The following is a 20,396-nucleotide window of genomic DNA, read 5'->3' on the forward strand; positions in this document are numbered from 1 at the left end:
ATGACAATTTATTCAGGTGGAGTAGCGATAAAAGATGTTAAAGATGATTGCTGTCGTAACCAAACTGGATGTCGAATTAGCACCAATTTGAGTTAGGACAAAATAAACTTCACAAGAAGTTCAATTATAAAAACGAATTTCGATAGGACAATTCATCTGGGATGAATAGCAGTAATTCGAAAACGGCCATGGTGTATGACCTGGTGTATCGGCACCATATTCTATTTAGGACCAACTAGATGCCAAATAAGTCTTTTGGTGAAGGCCCTACGTCGATGCGACTTTCTTTTGAGGTGTAGTGATAATAGGATTTTCATGACAGCTGCTATCACGGCCATATTGGATGCCAGATCAGCACCATTTTTCGTTTAGGTCAAACTAGATATCACAAGTATGTTTGGAGATCCTATGCTGATATGACCATCCAAGAGTAGTAGCGATAACAGCATTGTCGAGACGGCCATTGTGGGCGGGCATATTGAAGGTCAGATCAGCTAAACATAAGAAGCCTTCGATAATAAACCCCATGTCAATACGACTTTCCATCCAGGAGGCGTACGGATGACATAGTGACCATGCCTGATGTGAGATTGGCGCCATTTTTTTATACTTAGGACCAACTTGAAATCGTAGGAATTGTTTTTCGTTTTCGTGTAAACCCCATGTCAATATGACTTTCAGTTCAGGGGTAGCAATAACAAAATTTTCAAGATGAAAACTGTCGGCGTTCTTCGATATCCGTATGGCACAATTTACATTTAGGACTAACGAGACATAAGACGTCTTATGGCGAAAGCCCCATGCTGATAAGACTTTTTTGGAAATAGAAATAGCAAGATTTTTAAGAATGCAGCCGCGATGGCCATATTGGATGTCAGATTGCACCATTTTAATTTAGGACCAGCTAGACATTATACTAAGTCTTCTGATTGTTATGGATATTTAATTTGCATTGTTGTTTTTTAAATTCATTATATGTTATGGATAATTGAATTTTGTTCTTGACATTGTCCAAAATCAAGTTCACTGTGTTCCTGATAAAAGACACTAATGTTTTGTTTCGGTAACCAAATAATACATAGTTAATATTTCTCCAGGAATGTGGGTTAACTATTAGGATCATTATCAATAGAAGTAAACACTTTTATTAGGGCCTTGGTCATGGTTATTGGAATTCCCCCATAAATATACTTAGCCTACCAGATGTTTATCACATCCTTATTATAATTAAAAAAACAGATTTTATCTTGTTGGCAAACTCAGAATCTTCTAGAATGGAATATTCCATTAAGTCGCAGTATTTCCAGAAAATGCTAATTGGGACCCAAGTCAAGCAGAGGACTTCATAATCTTGTTTGTCTAGAAATTATTCATTCTCTCAACATCTGAAGCAGAAATCAGTATTATTGTTGTGTTCAGCATTTGATTTGTGCTGGAATTTATTTATTCAAGTTATTTGTTCACTGGAAATACAAAGTGCTCATCAGTAATATTCTTGGAAGGAGAAATATGGAATTTTAGCTAATTCAGACAATGATATCTTGGATTATATTAGTGTGATTCATCAAAAGACTGCTAGCACATCATCGCATTTCAAGCCATTGTTACATTATAGTATATTCTTGACTAAGCGCAATCGACACCTTAAGCGTTGGATCTTATTTTGGAATGCCATTGGAATTAAATTTTCACTTTCTATTCTATGAACTAAATTTTTGGTTGAATTTTTCAAAACTTGTTGGTTTTCTCTCTTTTCTATTACATAGCTTAAAACTGAAGTGTAATGAAGACTGTACGTTGATACGAGTTTCTATTCAGAACCAGTATCGATAACAAGACTTTCAAGATTGCTGCCGTGATGACCATATTGGATGTCAGGTTGTCATTGATTAAATTCAAGACCAGCTAGACATCATAAGAAATCTTCTAGTGAAATCCCCAGGTCATTATCACCATCCGTTTAGTAGAAGATTTTCAAGATAGCTGTATAGCGGTCTTTCTAGTAGAAAATTCTGCAAACTGTCAGTAATTGTCAAAATGTTTGTCCTAAAGTTGTGATGACAAAGGTTACCCACCTGATATTCATCATACTAAAGCACTGGGAAAATAGTAATGTATCAAAAGTTATAAATACACAAAGCCGTATATTTCACTCATGATTTTATTTTCTTAAATACATTGTAGGCAAAATATAAATTATCAAGATAGGTGATGAACACCGACATCACATAAATCAAAAACTCTACCCACTATAAATAGCTACAAAATAACATTCACTTTGTACAAATTGAATAATATACACTGAATCTGAGGCATGATGAGCAAATATAACTGATGGTAAATATGCACAAATTTAATGGCAAGTCGATTGTGATCAAAATTAATAATGACATGATTAATCATATATGTACAGCCATGACTGTTTTAATAAACAACAACCAGAAGAAAAAAAACAACAACAATAGTGTACTAGAAAGAAAATGTTTCCCCCATTTTCATTAAATGCATGGAATATACAGAGAAACAGGTTTCATGGTTGGAATTAAGTGGATTTCCTGGTATAATGTATTTTTAAAAGAAGCATGAACTGTTCCATGTTTTTGTCCCCTCTAACATCATTTGTTCATATTGACATGTCAAGTCCCAAACATAAAATACATAATACATTAGAGTTAGGACCATCAAAAATACTGAAGAAAGATAAATTAAGGATGCTCTAATACTTCAAGCCTTTGTTTAAAGTGCCTGGAAAACAAAATTTAGACTCTAGAAAAAATGGTATGGAAAAATGAATTAAAAAAAGGATCCAGTGGAAAATGAGATCTAGATCATGCAATATATAAAAATGAACTATGGTCATTTCAAAGCAGAAGGAACTATTTGTCATGGATTATGAAATATAGAGATGAATGCTTTGCTCAAGAAGCACAAACAATGAAGGATATTAAAAATGGTATCCTTGCCGTAACAAAGCTGCCTGTAAAAAATCTAAATGTGGGCCTGGAACAGATTCTTATAAACAGTACTCCTGGAGTACTAGGACACTTTTAAAAACACAACAACAAAAAATCCCAACCTAACTTGTATGACATTAACATCAATGGTGAAAGATGGATTTTCTTGAATAAGTCAATACTAACAAGAGTTAACTGAAATTAAACATGGAGCCTGCAATGAAAAGGTAAAACAAAGATGCATAAATCTGAAAGACTTGACTCAAATTCTTAAAATTCTTATTCATAGTCAATGGAAGAAATGTACACATCACTCTTGAAATTAGTAAGTCACTGTAGTCTTTTCGATCAGTTGTATTTTATTTTTTTGATCATCGAAGCCATCATGAAACTGTGTGCTATTTAAGCAAGTGAAAATGATGTGGACAGTATCTGCTCGATTAAGAATAAAACAGGGCCTCATAATTTGCATGGTTTCATGGTAATCTCTTTGCAATGCATATTCTTAATAACATTCTCTAGAATTAACATTGTATATGCAAAAAAAAAAAAAAAAAAAGGAGGACAGAATTCATCAAAAAGGAGACTTTATTTCCTATGATAACAGTCTGTAGGATAACCTCCAAGAATGCCCATGTAACATCAATGAATACTTGTAGAACACAGAATTGTTCATGGCCAAATAGAGAATTTGATACTACACAATTATAAATTTTGAGTGAACTAAGCATGCTGAAAAAATAACAAATGAAATTTCATATATATATATATAGTTCATTTTCCAAAAGGTACAGTGCTTCTTTTATCTAGTTGAAATGTTTCGAGTTCTTATATTCTTAAAAGCAGTCTTCTGTCCCCAAAATAGCACTCTTCAAATGTTTACCAAAAAATTCCATACCTTGAAAGATGCAAACTGATTATTGCTATTAAACATCTCTTTCAAATTATATTATGTTTTCAAATGCTAAAGAAAATTCTCCGATTGATCATTTTTAAAAAAGGAGTATTACCCCCACCAAAAAGAAAGAAAAATGAAGTGAAGACATTTTTCAGAAACATCTTTGAGCATTTTAACATGTTATTGCATAAAAAAGAATTCCGAGTTCACATACCTGCCAACTGCCTCACATTGATACCCTGCAATACTGGCATATAAAATAATATTCCCAAGTATGATAATTTGTATGCTGTTAATAACAATATCAAACTGTTTGACAACACAACCAAATATTTAAATCATATTTGAGGGTACCATATATACTCAAACAACAAAGATTCTTATCTGCCAGACCACTCCAGTGGCCTAGTGGTTAGAGCATCCGCCTCAGATGCGGTAGGTCATGGGTTCGATCCCCGGCCGAGTCATACCAAAGACTTTAAAAAATGGTACTAACAGCTTCCTTGCTTGGCACTCAGCATTAAGAGGCCAGTGTTAGGACTGGTTGGCCTGGTGTCAGGATAATGTGACTGGGTGGGACATCATGCTACATGTCTGCAGCGCGATGCCCCAGTGCTAGACATCACTATAAACTGTCACATTGTAGACATAGTAGCGATATGACTGAAAAATTGTTAAAGCTACATTAAAAATCCAGAACACTCACTCACTCCTTATCTGCCATAGCTTAATGCACACACTGACCTGGGTATATGTTGATTTGTTCCACAGATTATTTGTGGCAAACTGCACAGATTCAGTTCTGTTGGTGCATTATGTGATGGCAAATCTGCAGTTTGAACTGATGTGCCAGTCAGTATATATGGTACAGAGAACCAGTGGCAGATGGGACAATAAACCTAGCCTTCGTAAAAGTAAATTTAAAGTATCCAATGCACAAACTGTCATACTTAAATCCCCCATCATTGACCCAAGAAAACTTTCGTGTCAACCAACACATCAAAAGGACAGTTTAAAATTTCCACTTAAATGCCTTTATGTACATATAAAATGACAAGAAAAAACTAAAAAGAATTGTACCAGGTGTAATCTTTTGTATTGACTCTTCTCCCCACTTTATTTGGTTTAGTGTTCTATCTCCATCTGCCAGTGCTTGCAACAGAATATATTTTGCTTCTCAAACAAAATTAACTTTCTGATTAAATTGAATAAAAAGCATTAGATCTGACAAATGGGTAATAAAGGCACGTGAATAGCTGGACATCTGGTTTATTACTTCATAATGCACAAGGCTACAGTGTAGTAAACAAAACAAAAAAACAAATTAAAAAAATGGATTTAACAATGTCAAGTGGTTCATAAATCGTAGAATGTTCAATCAAGTATTCCAAGTCTTGATACCAAAATATTTGTGCCAATGGTCATCTGGTAAAACATACAAGAACAGTCCCTCAAAGACACTGATGCACAAGTGGCAGAAAAGAATTTCCAGGAATCCAAGATAAGACCATTTGTTCCTTTTAACTGCAAAGTGTTGAAACCATGGCTGAAATTCTTCAGCAACACAAGATTTTTAAATATGCTGCTGTGGTGAACATCTCTTTGTCAGATCAGTAACATTTTCATTTCAGAACAATTCATGGAATCCCCACGTGTTTCATGACTTTCATTTTAAAATGAGTTTACGATAACAAGATTGTCACAGTGGTGTCCCTGTGGTCATAATGGATATCAGATCCACACCATTTTCATTTACAATGAAGTAGACATCAAGTCTTTCAGTAAAGACTCCATGCAGATACAAGATTCATTTATGAGAAGTAGTGAAAAGAAGATGTTCAAAAGATGCCACTGTGGCAGGCATAGTGAATGTCTGAAACACCATTTTCACTTAGGCCAGGTAGACTTCACAAGTTGTTGTAGTGGCCATAATGGACATTATATCGGCACATTTTCATTAACGACTTCTGTGGTGGGCATATAGGACATCAGATTTAATGCAGTTTCCATTTAGGACCAACCAGACATTATAAAAAGTCTTCTGGTAAAAACCCATTTCAATAGGACTTTCCATGCAGGTGGAGTAACAACATTTCAAGATGGCTGCTGTGTTGGCCATACTGGACAACAGCTTAGCATCATTTTCATTTAGAAGCAACAGTACACTGTAAGTCATTAAGTGTAAACCATATGTCAATATGACATCCTGTTCAGGAGAAGTAGTGATAAAAAGATTGTCAAGATGACCACTGTGGTGGCTAAGTATCATAAAAGTTTAGTGAAAACCCCATTCCGATATGACCATCACAACAGAAGGAGCATCTATACATTTTTAAGAAGGCAATCCGAGTGGCACAATTTTTATTCAGAACCAGCTAGACTTTGAGATCTATGTATGTCTCAAGGTTCACTGCAATTCTCCAAGTAGTTTACGAGTAGCAATGATAAACTTGTGTTAACTGACGGCAGAATATGGACAACAGACCATCCCATAAACCTTTCTGGCCTATGATGAGTAGAATTAAAAATAAGCCCAATACTAAGTGTATTACTTTGTGCAAGCAAACAGCAGAGGCACAATTTAAACAAAATATGACTTGGTAACAATAACAACTTCACACAAGAGAATTTGAGAAAAGAAATTGCAGATGATCTCTCCCCGGCGCAATGAAAAATTTACTGTTACTGTAATTACTATTGAAGCCTACAGTGATTTAATTAAATGAACCACTCATGCTAATAACACATTCTGTTTGAGGCCAATTTATCACAAACCAATGTCACAAAAGACATTATAATACCTTTTAGTATTGCTTCTCAAAAAATATATAACAAAACATTTAAAGTTTCAGTTTGAACCGAGCCCACAGTCATGTATCAACCAACATATATAAATACAGTTATTTACCATCATGCCATGTAAAAATAAGGATTTAAAAATTTCCATAATGCTTCTGTTAAAATGAATGCTGCATTAAACCACACCAGTTTATTTGCATTGATGATATACTTGTCCCAGCTGCCTTTCACTTTCACTATGCATACCATTTTATTTGCTCTTTTCAGTTATATCACTGCTATGTAACTTGTTTTAAAACGAAATTAAGGTTGTATTTATTCCAATTTACTTCCAAATTTATGAGAACCAACAATCATGTGGTTTCACGTCACTAAATACCCTGTTGCTTTTGTGCATGTCTAGGTGGGGTTATTGAGTGCTGCATACTATTACGACAGCTTTAGTTAAATCTTGGCACTTGATTGGCTAAAATGAACCCAGGTACAGAAATTTAATGCTGTACAAGATGGACAGCGAAGATAAAAAACCTTATAAAATGCATATTAAATATATGCATACTGAATTGTCTTGTATCACTGGACTTGTTGTTTTGACTGGCTAAAAAGATGATTATAACAGACACCTCGATGAATGCTCTGCCTAGCCATTTGCATATGTATTTCTTTAAATCTAACATTTCAAGTTTTCACCAATTTCTCAATGACTGAAATACGAGCCACAACGATACTGTGAAAATTTGTTGAAAAATGTTATAAAGTGTTTAATTTGAAAATGTAAAACCAAATTCTCTTCATTTGCCAGACTTATTTTGGCAAGCTTTGCTCCAGCCACCCAATTATGCAACAATTCATAGTTTAGCTGACGATAAAATTGGTCAGCAATCAATTGGAATCTTCATTATGATACAGCCAACTGACATATACCACCAGAAACTGATGGGTCAATTGCAACAAAAATTTATTATGCTGGGTGATCCATAAATAAGTTCCATCCAACTCGAGTCCAAAATGTCTGTAAGACAAAGACAAAGTTGTTTGGAAAATGCCTTCATTGCATAGAGATGAATATATATGAATTTTGCTCATGTTTACCAACCCAAGTGTACAATACCCAAGAAATTCCAACTTGATATGAAAATCAAATGATTTGGAAACTCAGCAAGTATTAAGGGCTGTTTTATTTAAACATACATGGTACCCAGGGAAGGCAGTTTAAAAAAAATATATGCCAGGGTACATTGATTTAACACAGCTGATATTAAAATGATAAGAAATTTCTAAATTGCAATCTATGGGTGAGTACACCATTTTAAAAGTGCCTTCCCTGGGTCCCATGTATGTTTAAATGGAACAGCCCCAAAATAACATTTGCATAATTTTGTTAAAAACATGAGACAGTAAATAAAGCCCAATAGTCTTCTTGGTATGTTTTTTAAAGAGAAAAAGTTAATTTGAATTATCTGTTAATTGAATGTATTCCTTTAAATCAATTTGAGAGGATTATACAGCTCCTAGCATATTTTTTTCTGAGCAAAACAGTGATTTCTGTACATTTCTTTACGAAATTTGTTTTGAAGTCTAATTTTGTTTGCTCCATTACATTAAAATGCTTCTAACAGCAGCATCAAGATCATCTTCTACTGTTGTGTCCGATGTAACACTCTCAACTGAATCTGCTGGAGGATCGGAATACTGCATCTCAAGTTCATCTTGGTCTGTAAGATATGACTGCTGACTGTTGAACTCTACATTGTCTTGACCCAACTGACCTAGTACAAAGAGATTAGACTCCAAAGAAGCAGCACCTTGGTTTAAGCTCAAAATAGAGTTGATTGCAGTCTCCATTTGAGCTCTGACTTGAGGGTCAGTTTCAGTGTCAGATTTCATTTGTGTTTCTACCCAATGAACACCCTCATCTTGTGGATCTCCATCATCTGTAAGAAGGGAGGAATTTTTGTCTGCTGAATTGTCCGCAGAGTAAATGGAATTTTCTTCACTGTCTGTCAAACTTTCTGTGATTGGCTGGTAAACTTTTTTTGACAAATATCCCGTTTCCCCTGTTTCTTGCTCTTCACTGTCTTCCAAGTCTACTATACTTCCAACTGCACTTTCTAATTCATTACTGCCAGCTGACACTGGTGACTGGTTGACAGAATAAACACTACCCTGCTCTACTTCCTGTGAAAACTGGTTTGAATACTGTGGAATATTACCACCAAGATCTACTTTGGTTTGATTATAATACATAGAATTTTCAGACAGTTCAATACTTGTCTGCTGTTTAAACAATGGGACAGAACTAGTTGTTCGTGAAGGGAAGTCAGACTGAACACTGATCATGTTTTCTCTTCCTATATTTCTGCTATCAGCAGAACATTTTTTCAATAATTTAGGGAACAAATGTGGCACTTGATCTGAAGTATCCTGAGCTAGAGTATTAGTCAAAGGATTGAGATTATCTGCACTATCAATCACAGCATCTTCATCTATTCCAAGATAGGTTTCATTGTTATTATAATTCTGATTCACATGATCAATATTTTCTTCTAAATCATTAAAACCCTGAATTGCATTACTCTCTGCATTTACCTGAAGCACAGGCTCCGAAGTTTGATATACAACAGATTTGGCACATTTGCCAAATCTGACACGACTGTTTTCTTGAACTGATTCAATATTTTCTTCAACAGACTCTGAACTATCATTCAATTCTTCTTTAACTTCAAAAATCTCCTGCAGTACTGGACTCACAGAGTCGACAGAGTCTTGGCTAGCAACACTCTCCTCTGAAAGTTTTTCTTTCTTAAAAGAACTACTAAAATTTGCTCCATTTGTACCAAATTTAATCACCAGTTTATCAACCTTTCGCTCCTGAAGAGACTCAGTCTCTGTATCACTGTCAGCAGGTTCTTCTTTAATACTGATTGGTGCACTTGACTGGGTGACATCCATGCTAGAAACCATCTCTGATTCATCCAATTCCATTTTTATTTCTGATTTAACCAGGTCCTCTTGCTCATTGGATGATACTTCCTCCATCTTCAAGTACTTTGAAGGCATTGGTTCAAATTCATCTAAAATATGAAGATACATTCATTTATTAAATGTCAATTCTAAAACTGTCACATAGCCAAATATCAACCCATGCTGTATCACAACAATCTCTTCAATACATGAATCATGATACTTGTACTCTCCTAGTGCAGTTTTAGGTGTAGTTTACAATTCCCAGTTGTTGATATGATCCACTCAAGACAAAAACAAACATCACCCAGGGCTGGGAAGTAAACACAGCATGTGCTGACATCATTTTCTTGGTAAAACAGATACGTATTGCGTAAAACTGCAATGGAGCAATTTGGTATGGCACAAGCAAGGTCATGTGTTGTTTTGAATTTGTCTATCCTTGGATATCTTGTTTATAAAATTACACAGTTAAAGGACATAAATTGTGTTTTCTTGATTTAAATTCTGTATTAGATATATTTAAATCAATGTTAGGCACATCCTTATATTTAATGGAGGAGGTCGTAGGAGGCTTTTTAAAAATTATCAGCATGGGATTAGACATAAAAATTCAAGTAATGCACAGGTGAAAAACAAATTTAGAGAGAAAAGTAAAAATGTACATAGAATATTATCAGAAAAATATTTCCAATGGATTAATAGTTGTTATCTTGTTACTCAAGTTCTGTTAATACAATAAGTGTGTAGTTTTCAGGCAAATATAGCCAGTACACGGAGACCATTTGTATCCAAGCCTTGTTGTTGACTTCCTTTTATGATAGAAAGACAACAAGGAACATTTTTGTTTGACAGTTTATAGCATTTAGTTTATATTTCATGCTACTATTGCCACCTATTAATAACTCATTTCTGCACTGTGATACATTACTGCCAGAGCAAAGTGTGATTAAGTGCGAGTTCAATTACAGCTTGTATTAATGTATCAATACAGGAATGGGGGGGGATATTATTATATAGGTTATAGAATTGTGAATTCATACTCTATTGCGATTTGAACCCTGATCAGTGGGTTATGGTACTGATCACCTTGCCTGCATACACCACCTCAACTACCCCCTCCCACGGTACAAAGTCGCTGTTATAGTTATTTGTTCTTAACAAATATGTTTGCTTATCAACACAGTAATTACTTCTCATTTAATTACAGTCACTCAAGATTCCCAAGACAGCAATCAAGGCATATTAAAGTTAATATAGAGGTATGAATATACACCAAACAGCAGAAAGTGGTATCCCTGGATCCTATAGGAGGATATGAAGTGAATTTTTAAACATGGCAAAAGAATATTATTAAAGATGTTGAGATTTTAATTTGTACTCAACTGATATTTGAACCTAGGTCTGCAGATTATGGCACCCACTGTCTAAACAGGCTCAAATTAGGTTGATTCCCCCCCCCCCCAATAACATGTAGGATCACCAGAATAAATTGTTTACTTGTCCTAACTTTCCCGGACCCCTCTAAAATCAAACAGAAGCCAGTTCAGTTTCTAATTCAACATTTATTATTGATTAGCATCAACTTTAAACTAAAACAACTATTTCATAAACAAGACTCACAGAAAGTTAAAAGTTCATCTTCAAGATACTCTCTTTCAAAGATGCCACTACCTGCTCTGCTTCTGAGGAACCATCTTTCTGTTTTGATTTCAAATATCCCTCTGCAGTTATGTGTAGGCAGCTTGCATTGTCTGATTCTGGGGATGATTTATGAAACCTTTTTATGCCAAACAATTAATGAAGGACCCACAGCACTTTCGTACTTCTCAAAATACTCAATGCAGAAAGTGCACATCACAACCTTTCCTGGGTTTTACTGAAGCCATTTGCATTCATTCATGGCATTTCCTTAGTATCTTCTCTTGATCATATTGGCAATCATCTCTCTTCCATCATCATATAACTTCCGACATTTTGGTACTGGCTGGACACCTTGCAAATACTACCACATTTACCATGAGATCAATACTAGGGTGGCAGTATACTAGCCAGTCCTCCAGTTTTGAAAATAACAACACTAATTGACATTAGTGAATAAACTGTTAAAACCTGTCCATTTGCATTGCACTGTCAGCATTTATTGTAACCACTTTACACAACAAACAGATCAATTAACCATTAATGGGAATGCTGCTCACAACCACTTCTCAAGTTCTTAACTGTCATGGTATATTACCAGTGTTAATTTTCACAGCCCTAACAGATTAGTGGCTGCTAGGTTTTACTGATCTGCTGGCAAAATCACTAACCATGGAACAGTTGAACAGCATTAATTTTGAGCCCTGCCTATATATATTCTCAGAATTTAACTTAGCATAATCTCCCTTCTCTATAAAGGTACAGCGAGACCTCTCCCCCAACCAAACCAACCATATAATGTAGCTTGGATGTTTGATGTACCTGGATTGTTCTTGGCTATTTCTCGTTCTTGCTCAATCTGCCTCTTGATGTCTTGATTCAGCATTCTCTGAAGCATAACTACTTCTGATGAGGGCTGTGTACGCTGAAATATCAGTAAATGAACATCAGTTTTAGTGTCACAGAGTTTGATTAAGGGCTTATATTTTCCGACTCTCAAATGCATATCTTGTTTAATGCAACGAAATGGACAACAGTATTCAAGATATAAAGTTGCATGTTGAATGAATGGTCTGGTTAAACCACAATCTTGTCCAGTGTTCATTGCCCTCTACTACATTTCATTTGTAAATGTCTCAAGGAATGCATGGTGTTGCTGATCTAAAACTTCACCTCAATTGGAATCCCAGCAATCATCTTTGCAGGCGAGAGAGGTCAAATTCTGCTATTACAGTAACATTTGTACATGGATTATGCTTATCAAATTGCAGATAGTGAGGATGAATGTGGGAACTGATTGGCAAAACAAGGTTCCTGAGAGATCAGAAGGCAAGAAATCAAGTGATGCCTTTTACTTTACAAAAACAGTCTGATACATGATATTGTTAAATCCAGACATCTGGAGAAAAGGATCCAATCAATACTGAAACAGAGATTTAATATATGTATATCAAAAAGAAAATATTTATATTCGATCAGGTATATTTATGACAGAATCTGACACACTATATTAACAAAATCAAAGTCAGTAATGCTTTTCTGCAAACAAATTATGAACTGCTAAGATTTTTCTGATAAAAGCTTACATTGCTGTTTTATTGAGGCTCCCATTATAAACCAACATATAGGTCATGATATATGCATAAAAAGTGGCCCACATGTTCCTGAGATTGCTTACCCATTTGAAACTTGCCTAAATAGCCAAATTCAGTCACAGTTGGCCATGAAATATGGTCCCTATAGAATGCTTTCTTAAGAAATTTCTCTTTAAATAACTTACATCATATAAATGTAATCCAAATTCGAAGGTATATCAGCAACATTAGCCCACTATTTAAAAACCTTTGTACCATGCTACTTTCTGTCAAATTCTGTTAAGTAAAAGTTTTTGCAATGAAAGTGTTTACACAATCTAAACAATCTTTTAGTATCATGTGGTTTGGCGTGTTATGGCACAGCAGCAATATGTTATTCAGAGTAAAGTGTAACCGAACCAGGTCAATCTAATGGGAGGATTCAAACACTGACTCTCTGGATGCAAATCTGGAACACTATGCTCTCAGTCACCAAGGCTCATTAGTATTTTCAGTAATGGCTGATTATTTGATGGCAGATCAGAATCTTTCATTATAAATTTGAAAGGCCATCAAGCTAGGACACTAGCTAGGACAAATTTGAAAGGCCATCAAGCTAGGACACTAGCTGTCAAATTTGTCCAAATTCTGCTGAGCAGTTTTTGATAACTGCTCTTGAAGATTTTGCTATTTTTAGTAACAGAAACCTTATCTTACAACAGGTCGGCATCATTTATTCAAACTTTAAAGCGAGTCATGACTGGATACTTTCCATCAAATTTTGTCAAATTCTGTCAAGTAGTTTTGAGCAGAAATTATTTAGAGGTTTTCCTACTTTCAGCAATGGCAGTCAGATTTGTTGTTGAAGCATCAACATTGGTACAAATTTTATGGACCTTGCATTCTATCAAATTTAGTGAAATTCTGATTTGTGGATTTTCAGGAAAAGTAATTTAATGGTTTTGCTATTCTTAGATATGGTGTTCCTATTTAATGGCAGATAGGCATCGTTATATAATTTTGAAAGCCTTCATGCTACAAAGCTGTCTATAAAAATTAGTCATATTTTTGTTTCCTGTACTTTAGAAGAAGTCACTTGAAAATTTTACTGTTAGTATTGGTGGTGTTCATATCTGATGGCTGATCAGTATCACTGGTATAAATTGGAAAGCATTTTACATTAGGATGCTTTCATACAAACCTAGTCAAAATTCTATTGTGCAGTTTTTATGACAAATCTCTGAATTTCTTTTCTATATATTTTGGTAACAGTAGCTATATTGGATGGCAGTTCAGAATCATGTTACTTAAATCTGAAAACCCTTCATGCCAAAATGCTCCATGACAAAATATGGTTGACATTCATCCACGTTTTTGAGAAGTTTAAAATTGTGAAACTTAGTAACCGTTTAACAGAAACAGGGCCAAACAATACAATTACATGGTTGTACAACCAGGTGAGCTAACAAGAGGTCCAAGTGGGCCTGATGCTGCTCACCTATCTGACATCCCATTATAACTACATCCAAGAGCAGTTGGCCAGGATATCTGGGTCAATGTTTTCTGCAGAAATTTCTAACCATTCTGGTGATGTTGCATATAATAAAAGCAACTGATTCAATGATGTTTTTTGTTGCTGTATATTATCCATATGTGACAGTATATCAGCATCATTTATCTAAGATTAAAAGGCCTTTATACCAGTATGCTTTGTGTTAAGTTTTTAAAATTCTGCTGTGCTACTTTAAGAGATGAAGCTGCTTAAAGCCTGGTCACGGTGGCTGTAGCTGATGGACGATTAGTATTTTTCCTATAAATTTTAAAGCCCTTAAGGAAGAACACCACTCTCCATCAAATTTGGTTTAATTTTGCTAGTGGTTTTTAAGAATTTGTTTCAGGTTAAGCAGACATTGTTTATGGTGGATCGGCATCATTTCTATAAACTAAAAGCTCTTCATGCATAGATGCTGTCAAATTTGGTTGATCAGTTTTGTGAGGTCATTTAAAGGGTTTTCTATTTTTTAACCAACAGCAGCCATATTTGATTATGGATCTTTGCATTATTCATCATTTATACAAATCTGAAAAACCTCCAATGCAGCATCCCCTCTGCAATGTTTGGTTGAAATCAGTTTAGTGGTTTATGAGAAGAAACTGAAGATAGCAACTGTCAACAGACATAGGGCCATAACATAACTTCACTTGGTCATAGTCAGGTGGGCAAAATATGAAAAACCATTACTATTTCATTGACCAAGTCTAAAATATTATTGTTTCAATGTAGCCTATGATGAATGAATTAAAATATTCCAGCATGGATAGTAAACAGAGAATTGTAACAAACAATTAATGTATAATTGGTATAATCGGCATATAACCATAGTTCATTACCATGCTTTCTTCCAACAGAAGGTAACGAAAACCTTGAAATAGCTTTTCCTTTTTCTGCAGCAGTTCAACTGATACTTGCTCAAACTGTTTGTCAACTGAAAAAGAAACAATCAAATGCAACACATTAATTGTGCAATATTCATACAGTACTACCTGTTTATCTTGAAATCCTCAGGCCCAATGTAAAGTTGCCGACATATATGGATGTCAAGATAAGTTTTTTGGGTTGGGTGGGGAGAAAGGCCTGAAAAAATGTGCAAAAAATAGTGAAATTTGCAATTGGTGATGTCGTCTGCAGGTAGGATTGACACTGAAAGAAAATAAATGGAACTTTTGATTAAACGAAGACAGAACTGCTTTGAAATACACTTGTCAACTGACCAATTCTGCTTAGTGGTTTTGTTGGAGAAGTGTAAAGGTTTTCCTAGTTCAAGTAACATTGGCTGTTATTTGATATCCAATTGTCACCAACTGTATGCATTTGAAAGACCTTCATACTCAAGTGCTTTCTGTCCAATTTGCTTAAATTCTATGAAGCAGAGATGCTGCCAGGTTTTTATCTAATGGGGACAATTCCCCTTGTCACCAAAATATGGGGAAGAGTAGAAAATAAAAGAGGGAGGGGAGGTGAAAATAGTTTATTATTTATCTAACACTCAAATACCCATCTCTCTTTCTTCCTGTTAGAACTAGACTGAAATCAAAATGCTCAAAAAAATGTCTCCTCTAGTTGTATAAGCATTAATATATCAATTATTTCTGAGCTCAATGTGTTCCTTGCTCTGTGCTGAGAATCCTCTTTCAGTTTTCCACAGCTCATACTTAGTGTCTTTTGGATATCTCTGCTACAAAACAAGACTTTTCACTAACGCGAGTTCTGCCAAAGTATCACTTTTTTGAATCAGTGCTTTGCTAACTACTCAGCCAGATTTCTTTTTTGTCCCATAATGCTGTATTATGCTTCATCAATGCCAGTCTGCTTGTTCTGATAAGAGTATTCTGATCGAAAAAAATCCTTACTTTTTAATTTCTTGTTAGAAATTTTTTATTTGATTTATCTTAACCCTCAGTGTTCTATATAGCTTGTAGCGCACCATCCCTCATGGCAAAATTGTTAGAGAAAAGAAATAAACATTACAGACTACTTCTAAATTGCATGTAACTAGGCTTTGTATTTTGCTACTCCAACATTTAATTTTGAAAATTAATAGGAGTTTGACCAGCATGCCATCCGTTTTTGTCTCTGCAGTATCCGACTTGTATTGAACATCATTTCAGGTTAAACATCATTCACTGGCATTTCCAGTAACACTTTTCCAGCTCCACTAATCTGACATATTTCAAAAAGTAATTTGTTTTATTGTCATCACTGCCATCATCAGCCAGGATTTGCCAAACAAAATTGTCATCTAAAGATGAGCTATGTTGGGCGTCAGCCATTTTGGATTTTCTGAGTAACCCGCATTTTCACACATGCATTTGTAAAATTTCCTTGAGTAGTGCAACATTCAACCTACAAGAGAATGATTGTTCCAACACCCAATGTGCCAATCAAATTTAGTTTAACAACTATTTATGTCAAGCCAAAGTAACCAGATGTGTAAACAGTTGCCCAACTGAAAAAAAGATAGTGTTAAGAGACCTCTACTGGTGGCAACTTGTATCGCGACAAGCACTTTAAGGGTTAACATATGAGAAAAACTGTATACTGTGCAGAATACAATTTTAGTATGCACAACTTTAATTTGTGGGACTTCTCAGTCATCGCTCCTCTCCATGTGTGTGAATTCATACAAATTCTGTGTGATTTGAGTGTCCTGGCAGCAGTTCTGATGAAGTGGTGTTTGAGACGTAGTTCATTAAAGGTTTTCTAATTTTAGTGCCAGTGAAAAGATGGGATGAGCCAATCAAATACCTGATCACATTACAACTATACACAGCTGTTGTTTGCTTAACTTTCCAAATATCTCGATATAAGCCACACCATGTTTCATCAAAATATGAATTGAAATGGAAGGGATCTGAGAGTTAACTGTCAGTTATTTGTTACATTCATGTAGAATGTCATAAAAAATGAATGACAACACATTCCTGTACAGAAAGCTATTATGTGTTGGGATGTCATAGTTTTTTTGTAGATAAAAACTGCTGCAGAACTGGATGGGGACAGAGAGCACTTAAAAGTCTTGGTGGAAGTGGTAATCTAGACAATTTCATGTTTATATGCTAACCAATCCAATTAAAATTAGAAAGGTGGTGAATTAACAACATAAAAAAACCCCACCTCATGACCTCTACATATTTAACTTTGGCTTCACCCGAACATTTTACATACCTTTTGATGGCATAACCCTGATATTTTACATACATTTTTCATAGAATAATCCAAATATTTTACATATATTTTTCATGGCACAACCCTAATATTTTACATACATTTTCATAGCCCTAATATTTTACATAAATTTTCATTGAATAACCCTAATATTTTACATACATTTTTCAAACTCATCATGTGAGGGACCATAAGTCTGGAAGACATGGTAACGAATAAGGCGCCGACAAGCATCATCCCTATTTTTAAAAGGCTTCTTTGTATCGGGATTTAATGCCACAGTTTGGTCCCTTCTAATCTGCTGGTGAATCCTGAAAAATGAAAAAGAGCAAATATGTAGGTTTTACTCTATTGTTTATAGTAACATATAAAAATTATCTTCTACAAACTATTTTAGTTTTCATATTTTTGCATTCATCACAGGTGCAAAATTACAATATTTGAATAAAAGTTTCTCCTCATGCAAGAAAATTCTAGCATTTATTTTGTCACTATGAATCTATGTGCCTGTTGCTAATGCAGAATGAAATACATTTTGTATTCCATCAGAGAAAATGACATTTTTCTAGTCAATCAATTAACATTTATGCAAATGCACACGAAACCTCATGTTATTTTGCTGCCATGATTATGCAACAGCATCAGGGGTAGCCTGCTAATTGGATATAATGGCTTGTGAACATTTAATGCCTAAAGCGGGCAAATCAGTTCAGTGATCCACTGAATTCAAGGTCTGATCATTACAAAGCTGCATGCCAAATTCGGTCAAGTCCAACAGCCCATGGTCAAATATTGCTGCAGAAACCAAAGAAAGGGGTAGACAGTTACAGGCTGTAACTCCTGTAAATGACAGAAATCATATCCATTCAAGGTTTTATTAATAGGTGCATGCTAAATCAGGGTCTAATATAAAACTGAAAAGCTATGGGGAAATTTTCTGGGCTATCTTTTTGCTTCAGAAATTAGTATGAATCTCACAACCACATGCTCAAAAAATAGCCCCGTGACTTAAATCAAAGAATCCTTGGTTAAGTAATGCGTAATGCTGCAGAAACCAAAGTTAAAACAAGAGAAAATAAAGGGCTAAAGCTCTTCCAATAGATAATATTGAAGGCTGGAAACCAACCAATTCAAGGTCTCATCAGTATAGAGCTGCATGTCAAATCTTGACTGAAATTCAACCTTGGAAAAGTTATGCAATAGAATCCAATGACTAGAGGACTGAAAATCTGGGGTATAACTTGTGACTGGGATTTTTTCAAGGGGCTAAAAAATTAACTCCTGTCCCAATGGAAAATTTTGAAATGTCGTGCAGAAATCCCAATGTTAGCAATTTACCCTGAAAATTTTCCTCTTAATAGGTCTAATTCTTTACCAAACAACAGGACCTGGCCCCATTCTCACTTACCAAGAGAAATCCTTGAATTATGTCATGGAATGCAGGAAGTCAATATCATATAAAGGTTTATCAGTATGAAGCAGCATATAAAATTTCCTTGAAATCCAACAAACCTTTGTCAAGTTGCACCCTGGAACCCAAGTTAGAACAATGGGCAATCAATGGGCATAGCTCATGTAAGCAATGCTGTTGAATGCTGGAAATCAAACCCATGGAAGGTTTCATCAATATAAAAAGCAGCATAGCAAATTTGGTGGAAATCCAACAAACCTTAGAAATCCTGTGTGGAAAGGCTAACAGGATGGAGAATCTGGGGTCTTTACTCCTGTTAATATTGTAGAATGCTGGAAACAACCCATTCAACATCTTGTGAATGTAAATAAGCATGGTAAATTTGCTTGAAATGCAACAAAAGCTAGGCTTTGAAAACTGAAGTCAGAAGGAAGGGTAATCGAGGGCTGTACCTTCTCTAAACAATGACACAGATGACTGGAGACTGAACTTGTTTTGGGTTCTCGCCAGTATGTAGATGCAAACCGTATTTGATTATATCAAATAATTCCCAGTATAGTCAGCTTGCAAAAAATAAATTTCACTGAACAGGACCCTAAAAATGACAGGTCTATCTACAATAGAACTTACAGTGATGTCCTGGGAATTTCAACTGCTGTTCTCTTTAAACCACGACCTGGGCTCTCCCCGGTGTTCTGGGATTGACTTAGCTGCTTAGAAATGAAACAAAACCCCAAGTTAATCACAGTGATTCATGTATTTTCTAAATACCTTAAAAATAATTTACTCTGTCCAATTTATCAGGTATTCAAATTGTTCAGTTAGTCATGAATTTACTTCTGCTTTTCATTTTTTGCTGCATAATTAGACCTGTGGTCTCACAGATGCTTGCTCTGCGTTGCCTATACAATGATAAAACTTGCCTTCATTGTCTATTCTTCATCTTGTCCATTCTTTAATCCTATAGGCAAGAATTTGAGATTACATAATGTGGCTAACAGAAAAATCAAAGCAAAGAACAGCAATGAATGTGATTCATAATTGGGTCATTTGATTCAAACTAAAGAAGAAAAAAAATTGTAATTGTAAATTACATTTCTGTGAGAATACAATATTTATCTGATGATGGTATTGTCAGGAATTAACTTCTGCTACCTCTCTAAACCCATCCAATCAAGAAAACAACTGACGTTTCCCATCTATATATATTACACTAATGCTAACAGAAACTTTTAAATTACCATTTTAATTACCTCCCCTTGTCACTGCCAGGTTGATACTTGTATACCAGATGGTCTTCAGTTTAAGCTTGAGCAAAATATTGACAATAATATTACAAGTTTTGGTGCGGTATGGGAGGGCTTCAACATAAAGTGATGGACAAGTATTTCTGGAGCAACATAGCTTATCATTAAGAATTACCTTTCTC

At 35.0% G+C, this 20,396-nt stretch overlaps 1 protein-coding gene across 4 annotated transcripts in view; it reads right to left on the reverse strand.

The window, feature by feature from the left end:
* Positions 1–2,147: 2,147 nt before the first annotated feature.
* The window catches only part of LOC149784877 (uncharacterized), a 72,083-nt gene continuing 53,834 nt past the window's right edge, over positions 2,148–20,396 (reverse strand). For 3 of the 4 annotated variants that reach the window (XM_089978452.1, XM_089978455.1, XM_089978453.1), the window contains 5 exons: positions 19,598–19,680; positions 17,719–17,867; positions 15,222–15,316; positions 12,079–12,181; positions 2,148–9,725 (listed from right to left, as the gene is read on the reverse strand). In XM_089978452.1, coding sequence (XP_089834578.1) covers positions 8,248–9,725; positions 12,079–12,181; positions 15,222–15,316; positions 17,719–17,867; positions 19,598–19,680 — 1,908 coding nt within the window. In that variant the 3' untranslated portion in view covers positions 2,148–8,247. The remainder of the gene's footprint in view (positions 9,726–12,078; positions 12,182–15,221; positions 15,317–17,718; positions 17,868–19,597; positions 19,681–20,396) is intronic. The other variant, XM_089978454.1, reaches the window with a different exon arrangement.

The sequence above is a fragment of the Sinohyriopsis cumingii genome, chromosome 13 (genome assembly GCF_028554795.1).
Source record: "Sinohyriopsis cumingii isolate HCF-2022 chromosome 13, ASM2855479v2, whole genome shotgun sequence".
Taxonomy (NCBI): Eukaryota; Metazoa; Mollusca; class Bivalvia; order Unionida; family Unionidae; genus Sinohyriopsis; species Sinohyriopsis cumingii.